Below are 9091 nucleotides of genomic sequence, written 5' to 3' on the forward strand. Positions count from 1 at the left end.
GAGTGTGTAATGTGTGTGTGTGTGTGTGTGTGTGTGTGTGTGTGTGTGTGTGTGTGTGTGTGTGTGTGTGTGTGTGTGTGTGTGTGTGTGTGTGTGTGTGTGTCTTAACAGCAGGTTCTGTGTGTGTGTGTGTTAGCTTTACAGATGTGGGTATGTGTGTGTCTCTGTTTTAGCAGAGTGTGTGTGTGTGTGTGTGTGTGTGTGTGTGTGTGTGTGTGTGTGTGTGTCCACTATTTTATGCCTCTATTCCGTTCAATCTTTCCAACAAAAACATCCATTTACTTAACTACCGGTAACCGGTAACTTCAGTCACACATACCATTTGTCTCCTAATTACTTAAGGTCCTGAATGCTGGACGTAGTAGCCTTGTATTCGGTCAGCATGGACCCTGGTGGAGGACCACTGGTCACAACAGCTGACCACCGGCAGGGGTGCAATGCTCACTGTACAGCCTTGCCCGTCGCGCCGGAACCTATTTGACCAGGAGCACACGCAGGCACACGCATAGATTTAAAACTACTTTAAATTCACACCTCAACAAAGTGTTCAAAGGCTCCTGACTCACACCTAGCGAATTAACATAGGAATAAGCCTAGATGCATCAATTGTCCATTGTGTGACTTGCAGTGTAGGTGTTAAGCGACGTGCGCGTCACGTCATTGAAATAGAGTGCAAGAACATACCAAATGAGCATTGCATACCTGACCACCGGTCCTGAGCTGAGAGAGAGCGAGAGAAAGAGAAAGAGACCTTTTTTGTAATTCAAATGTCTATTTATTTTTAAAAGTGGTACAGAATGTAACGATACAGCATAAAACAACATAATACAGCCATTCCAAGAAATACGAATACAATAAAAAAACTAGAAAATGTGCTCCTCGGAGCACAGGTCTCCGCCAGTAGTAAAAAGGGAAAGTTAAAAAAATTGTGTTGGGCATGTGCTGGCCTGCCCATTGACCATCAGGTCTAGAGAGTTCATGGGAGCCGTAGTGTGGCAGTTAGCAGGTACTCAAGTCCTCCTGAGGACATCCTCCTGGATAGACTGGAGAACTGCGTCGGTTTTTTCCGGCACAGTTCTAAAGTGGTTGAAGACTTACCTCACCGACCGCGAGTCTCTAGTGTCTCTGGGTGATTACTCCTCTGACACTGAAAAGATGACCTGTGGAGTCCCTCAAGGCTCAATTTTGGGTCCTATTCTTTTTAACCTCTATATGCTACCACTTGGCTCTGTCATCAGAAGACATAATATAGCTTTTCATAGTTACGCTGATGACACCCAATTATATATTTCTGTATCCCCAGATGACTTAAACCCCATTAACATCCTAGTAAACTGCATCTCTGACATAAATACCTGGATGACAGAAAACTTCCTTCAACTCAACAAAGAAAAAACTGAAATACTAGTCATCGGGAAAAAGTCTCTTGGAGAAAATTTGTCAGCTCAACTCCAACCAGTGACACCAAACATCAAGGAGCAGGTCAGAAACCTTGGGGTCATATTTGACTCTGAGCTAAACATGGAGGCCCATATCAGAAATGTCACAAAAATATCATTTTATCACTTGAGAAACATTGCCAGAGTTCAACCATTTCTTTCCCAGGCTGATACAGAACAATTAATGCACTGTTTTATCACTAGCAGGCTTGACTATTGCAATGCTCTCCTGTCTGGTCTCCCCAAAAAAGCAGTCAGTCGGCTGCAGCTCGTTCAGAATGCAGCTGCACGTGTGCTGACAAAGACCAGACGGAGAGCACACATTACACCTATTTTAAAATCCCTCCACTGGCTGCCTGTTAGTTTTAGAATTGATTTTAAGATCCTTTTACTGGTTTTTAAATCATTACATGGAGGTGCTCCGGCCTACCTGTCTGAGATGGTTTCCTGGTATGATCCCAGCAGAACCCTTAGGTCCTCTGGCACCGGTCTCCTAGATGTTCCGGAGGCTAGCTCAAAAAGGCATGGGGAAGCAGCTTTTTGCTACTATGGTCCTAGCCTCTGGAACAGCCTGCCTGAGGCCCTGCGGCTCACCGAATCAGTCGATATTTTTAAAAGAAATCTTAAGACACACCTGTTTAGTATTGCTTTTACCTAGATGTCTGCATTAATCCAGCCTTCTATGCATGTATTCGTATATATATGTGTATATATATGTGAATATATATGTATATGTATATGTTTTGCTTTGCTTTATTATTATTATTGTTTATTATTTTCTTGTTTTTCTTCTCTAAACGTTTTCTTTTTTTCCTTATTTTGCTGTTTTTCCTCCGGGTTTTTAATCTTTATTTTTAAAACCTTTTCTGTGAAGCACATTGAACTGCACTTGATGTATGAAACGTGCTATATAAATAAACTTTGATTGATTGATTGATTGAGGTGTCAGGAGGACTTGAGTCAGCGGACCTATCAGTGGACCCGTGCTATTTTAACCAAAGGAAATCACTCTCAGTTAGTACTGGAAAGTACTGTTCCTGATTGATCCTGTCTAAGCTATTTATATTACATATTGTGATGTCACGTGAAACATAAGAACTACAAGTTAAGTTGGAGCTTTCCAGAAAGTCCAGAAAATTGCCCTTTTTTATTTCCCATGTTTAAAGGAGGAGTTCACCCAAAAAAATGACTTATTTTCTATCAATTGCACCCTATGAAGCCTTGAATCCATGGATTCTTTTTTGTTTTTGTCGCATATTCCTAAGCTAATAATTTGATTCCCGTCTCCTACCGGCTAATGCATCCGGTAGGAGACACAAAGTAGATTATTTGTGTCTCCTACTGGAAATACACACAGTCATCAAATTATTGTCTTAGGAATGCCACAAAAACAAAAATAAATCCATGAAATCAAGGCTTCATGGGGTGTGTAATTGATAGAAAATAAGTCATGTTTTGGGTGAACTCCTCCTTTAAGCTTAAAATTATGATAATTAATCGTCAAAGGAAAAGAAAGGTCAACAGTTGGTCACTGTAGACGTGTTTTTCTCAGCTTTAATGTGAGCAGCTTGTGGAAGATAACCTGACCTCAATGTCAGGCAGTGTTGCCAGATTGTGTGAGAGAAATAAGCAACCAGGTCTATGAAAACAAGCCCAATAGAAGCGACTATAGCCTACGTACAGTAGGCCACCTGAGCACTTTAAACCTACACTGTATATGCAGCGGCTATTTGAAAATAGCCGATCCACAAGATCACAACGTGTCGCGATGCAATGCGTTGTGAGCTTGTAGATCTGCTATTTTCAAAAGAATCTTGGAAAAAACTGAAGAATTTGGGATATTTTTTTAAACATTCTAACAACGCAAATCTGGTATGGGGGTCCCTGGTAGAAAATGTGTTTAGATGGGGGGTCCGTGGACAAATTCATATTAATTAGCTCGACATGAAATTGTTTGAGAACCACTGGTTTAAACAACATTAGGAAGCAATAAGTCAAAATAAGCAACTACACTTTAGGAACAAGCCCCAAATAAACAGCTACACTTTAGAAACAAGCTAAAAAAAAAACGCAACCCTCAACTACCAATATTTACAAGCAACTTTACAGAAAAACAAGCCCAAAGTCGCTCATAATAAGCAGAAATGGCAACACGGAAGTCAGGGTACATCCAGTGAACTTTGCATCCTCTAAGAACACAAAAGGTGTCACAATGGTTTGATAGGTGATTAATGAAACATTCAGATACAGTATGAAACATAATACAATGTATTAATCAGTTATGATGGGTGATTAATGTAACATTCAGATACAGTATGAAACATAATACAATGTATTAATCAGTTATGATGGGTGATTAATGTAACGTTCAGATACAGTATGAAACATAGTACAATGTATTAATCATAAGGAGAATTGCATTGATTGCATATTTTTGACTTCACATTTATTGTGTTCAGTTCAGTTCGGCTTTATTTTCAGATCCTTTGGACAAGTATACAAGGAAAAGTACACACACAAACAAAACAGAAAAGAAAAGAAAACAATAATAATAATAATAAACAGTAAATAATACAAAATAAATAAAGAATACATATACATATATATACATACACACATATACATACATATCATTTTTATTCCTCCTTGTTCTTTTTCAATAATCATTAATTTACGCGCACATCCAACATCCAGACTGCACACAGTCTCTCTCTCTCCACATAACTACAGAACATAAATATACATACATATACACATATATATACACACACATACACACATATATATATATATATATATATACGTATATACATACATATACACATGTACATACATACATACATACACACACACACACACACACACACACACACACACACACACACACACACACACACACACACACACACACACACACACACACACACACACACACACACACATATCCATACATACCTGCATACAGATACAGTATGCAGCGCATAAAGATACCTTACAGTATACCCAGATATCCATTTATACGATGATACAATATACTGATGTCCACGTTCATTAATTTATTGGGGCTAAGATGTCAAAGAGCATCCCACGATATATAGTAATAATCTATATGATAAATATAAAGGAATGATTATTATAAATAATCTATATGATAAATATAAAGGAATGATTATTATAGAGTAATATATGTTATATCCACTATATATATATATAGGCTATATATAATATAATATGAGCATAGTTTCATACATTTTGTGCAGCCTCTTCCTCCCATCTGTACCTTTCAAAGATAGATTTTTTTAGTCTATTTAAATTGCTTAATGTTTTTACTGTACTGTAGTTCCTCCTCTAATTCATTCCATATAGTTACACCATATGAAGAGATGCACATTATTTTCAGATTAGTTCACATTACATGTCTTTTAAAGTTCAGTGGTCTCTTGAGGTCGTATCCCCCCACTCCTTATCCAGAAATAGATTTTGTACGTTTACAGGTAGTTGGATACATCTAGCTCTATACATTACCTGCAGAGTTTTAAACCTTATTATGTCACCGAACTTTAAGACATGTGATTCCAGAAACAATCTGTGTGTGTGGTCCCGATAGCCTACGTGTCATAGTCGTGTCATAGCCCGTGTCATAGTCAAAAGGCTTAGTGGTAAAACATTTAAATGAGTGTACACAACTAATTATATTAAATAATTAAATACATAAATAATAATAGCATTTAATAATAAGGTCTTATAAGAATAAGACCATCCAGCATTGATGGTCTTAGGTGCGGCAGTTGTTGCCAGCCCCCCAGCATTGGTGGTCTTAGGTGGTGGTGCAGTTGTTGCCAGCCCCCCAGCATTGGTGGTCTTAGGTGCGGCAGTTGTTGCCAGCCCCCCAGCATTGGTGGTCTTAGGTGGTGGTGCAGTTGTTGGCAGCCCCCCAGCATTGGTGGTCTTAGGTGCGGCAGTTGTTGCCAGCCCCCCAGCATTGGTGGTCTTAGGTGGTGGTGCAGTTGTTGGCAGCCCCCCAGCATTGGTGGTCTTAGGTGCAGCAGTTGTTGGCAGCCCCCCGGCATTGGGTGGGTTCCTCGCGTCCACCTTCTTCATGGTGCTTTTGGCCCACGCGTTGTCTGGGTCGGAGCAGATCCTCTTCCCTGACGAGGTGTTGAACCTGCAATGGAATTCAGTAAGGTCAAATGTTTCATTGATGTAGTTTTAATGAATGCGTGTATTTATGAGGAAAACGTTTGATGGAAATGTGGCTGTGATTGTTCCCTATAAGGTGAAAAGGCTCCAGGCTCTTCCTCAGACCATGGTGGCTCGAAACGTTACTAAAGTAAACTTGTGGTTTGGGTGTGGGAGCAGCAATGTACAGATGTTGCATTCTTATATACTGTTTAACTTCTTTTGATCCAGCACCCAGCCTAGGTCTGGGATGTGTGTGTCTTTTAAGCTGTTTATCAGCTTCTCTCTCAATGTGATTGTTCCCTAGCCATGAAATTTGGGAGGAAAATGTGATTTTCAATTAAGTTTGGGATCTATGAGTTACATCCATATCCACCGTATTTGACTGTGTGAGATGTTTTTGTTACATTGTGTTTATCTATCTATGGTAAATATTGTAGTTGACAAACCCCATGTAACGTTTTTTGTTCAATCTGACATTATACAGAAAGTAATAATGCACCGAAATCAATCTACCTGTAAATGATTAGTGTATTAGTTATGGAACAGTACAAAATGCTGACAGTGCAGAACACATACACTGTTTCATTACAAATGTGCCTTCATTAATGTTTCTGTAGGGGTTAGGGTTAGACAAAGCTAGTGTGGTTTAAGTTAAGGTTTAATTTGAAAACCACAAGGCCTACAATTGATTTGTACAATATCATGCAGAAAAGGTATTAAGTTTGAATTAACTATAAAATAATAATAATAATAATAATAATAATAATAATAATAATAATAACTAGAAAAAGTGCTCCTCGGAGCACAACTCTCCGCTGTTGGGAATGTTGGGAATGTTCTATCTGTATAAGTGTCCTATCCGTCCTGTCTGTATAAGTGTCCTATCCGTCCTGTCTATGTAAGTGTCCTATCCGTCCTGTCTGTTTAAGTGTCCTATCCGTCCTGTCTGTGTAAGTGTCCTATCCAATTGTTACAGTATCTGCCATTTCTCAACCATTTCGTGATTGTTCCTGTCTTACCTCACTCTTACCAGACTTGTGTTGGGAATGTTGGGAATGTTCTAATTCTTATGTTCTAACTGTCCTATCCATCCTGTCTGTATAAGTGTCCGATCCGTCCTGTCTGTATAAGTGTCCTATCCGTCTGTATAAGTGTCCTATCCGTCTTGTCTGTATAAGTGTCCTATCCGTCCTGTCTATGTAAGTGTCCTATCCCTCCTGTCTGTGTAAGTGTCCTATCCCTCCTGTCTGTATAAGTGTCCTATCCGTCCTGTCTGTATACTGTAAGTGTCCTATCCGTCCTGTCTGTATACTGTAAGTGTCCTATCCGTCCTGTCTGTGTAAGTGTCATATCCCTCCTGTCTATGTAAGTGTCCTATCCGTCCTGTGTGTGTAAGTGTTCTATCCGTCCTGTCTGTATAAGTGTCCTATCCGTCCTGTCTGTATAAGTGTCCTATCCGTCCTGTCTGTATAAGTGTCCTATCCGTCCTGTCTGTGTACTGTAAGTGTCCTATCCGTCTGTGTAAGTGTCATATCCCTCCTGTCTATATAAGTGTCCTATCTGTCCTATCTGCTAATTATGTATCAGCCATGCAGCCATTTCGTGATGGTTCCTGTCTTACCTCACTTTGACAGTGGCACAGACACTGTCAAAGTGATGCCATGTATTTATACAGTATTTCACCGTATTGTCACGTGTCACGTGAGGCTTGACCAATCGGTGTGTCATATTTAGAAAGTGAAAACAATACTCTCCTGCGGAGAGTAATAATAATAATAATATATACATTTGATATGTATATATTACATATCAAATGTACATGCTTTACATGGGGGGAGGGAAAAACAACAAAAATAAAATCACCTTTAATAGGAAAAACACACCAAAAAAAGGCTAAGATTATGGGGGAAAAAATCTTTAAAAGCAGTAAAACAGGGGTGTGTGCAAATATCAGGCCTGAGTTGCAGAGAACACTTACACTATGGCACGGACGGGACATAGCCCTGAACGCTGGACGTAGTAGCCTTGTATTCGGTCAGCATGGACCATGGTGGAGGACCACTGGTCACAACAGGCACTGACCACCGGAGCTGAGAGAGAGAGAGAGAGAGAGAGAGAGAGAGAGAGAGAGAGAGAGAGAGAGAGAGAGAGAGAGAGAGAGAGAGAGAGAGAGAGAGAGAGAGAGAGAGAGAGAAGGGAAAGAGACCTTTTTTTTGTAATTCAAATGTTTATTTATTTTTCAAAGTGGTACAATGCAGCATAAAACAACATCATAATACAGCCATTCCAAGAAATACGAATACAATAAAAAATAAAAGCATAGTAATCCCAATAAAAATATTGATTACATAGAAGTTCACAATCATCTGAGGATATGAATTATAGCTCTGATGTTCTATCAAGATCAAGATCAATGTTCGTTTGTTCATTTAAGGCTCAATACCAAAATCTGTCCCATGTCTCTTTCATTTTTCCTTCTCCATTCACTCTACCCAACGTGTGTGTGTGTGTGTGTGTGTGTGTGTGTGTGTGTGTGTGTGTGGTGGCGGCGGCGATTAGCGGTGCATCGCCACTACCCCTGACTTATTATACAGTATGTGTGGAAAAGTAGTGTTGCCACTTTGAAAGTGATTAATATGCCTCAGATTTCACAGTAGGAGTAGTTGAAAACAAGCTGTGTGTGTGTGTGTGTGTGTGTGTGTGTGTGTGTGTGTGTGTGTGTGTGTGCGTGCGTGCGTGCGTGCGTGCGTGCGTGCGTGCGTGCGTGTGTGTCCAAAACACATTATGTAAAACTCACTTGTAGAGACGGAGTCCAGGCATGTTGCCAGGAAGAGGATGGTGGACGACACCAGACTGACCTTCATCTCTGTTTGGATGTAGGATCACTGCTGGGGTCTGTAGAAACCAGCTAGTTTCACACATAGTTTCAGTTAGTTAGGTCCGAGCCCACAAACATTTCCCACATAGGCCGAGGGGTCCTCGTAACACACGTAACAAAAGAAACCGCCTGTTCTGCCTCGGTCTTGTCTGTGAGTTTGCTAGGCTACTCATCACCGGTCACATTTTCGGTTTCGATTAGAATCCCCTCCGCCGAGGGCTATATATGGTAGTGCACGGCGGATGTGTAGTGGCTGGGATGCCTCGCCCCCGAGGGTTTACTCCAGGTTTACTCCCGCGATCAAAGTTATCCCCGAGTAGGCTACTGGCTACTGCGTCCTCTCCGTGTGATCCTCTATTTCTGTATCCTCCGTCCCGAGCAACACGACAAACACTAACTGTGAATAAAACAAACGAACGGCGGCAGTCGGGCAGCCAGTCCTCCCGTCACTCAGACAAGACGCCAACTTTCCTCACGCAGGTAGAGTGACACTCCATTCATAAAAGCCAGTGTTGCTGGCCACCGTCATCACGTGAATGAACTGACACATAATTTAATAAATCCGGGAGGGTAGTGGCGATGCACCGCTAAT

The 9091-nt window shown here is 40.7% G+C and overlaps 1 protein-coding gene across 1 annotated transcript; it reads right to left on the bottom strand.

The window, feature by feature from the left end:
• Positions 1 to 337: 337 nt before the first annotated feature.
• Positions 338 to 8565, bottom strand: LOC311043929 (uncharacterized protein; the record flags this gene model as incomplete). The annotated part of the gene is made up of 5 exons (XM_084055353.1): positions 8419 to 8565; positions 7600 to 7711; positions 5197 to 5604; positions 703 to 720; positions 338 to 473 (listed from the first exon to the last, which is right to left on the bottom strand). Exons 1-5 carry the CDS (start codon positions 8483 to 8485, stop codon positions 338 to 340), a joined length of 741 nt encoding a protein of 246 aa, XP_083911479.1. The 5' UTR covers positions 8486 to 8565.
• Between the last annotated feature and the right edge of the window lie 526 nt (positions 8566 to 9091).

This window comes from Gymnoscopelus microlampas, assembly GCF_963454915.1.
Source record: "Gymnoscopelus microlampas genome assembly, chromosome: 4".
Classification (NCBI taxonomy): domain Eukaryota; kingdom Metazoa; phylum Chordata; class Actinopteri; order Myctophiformes; family Myctophidae; genus Gymnoscopelus; species Gymnoscopelus microlampas.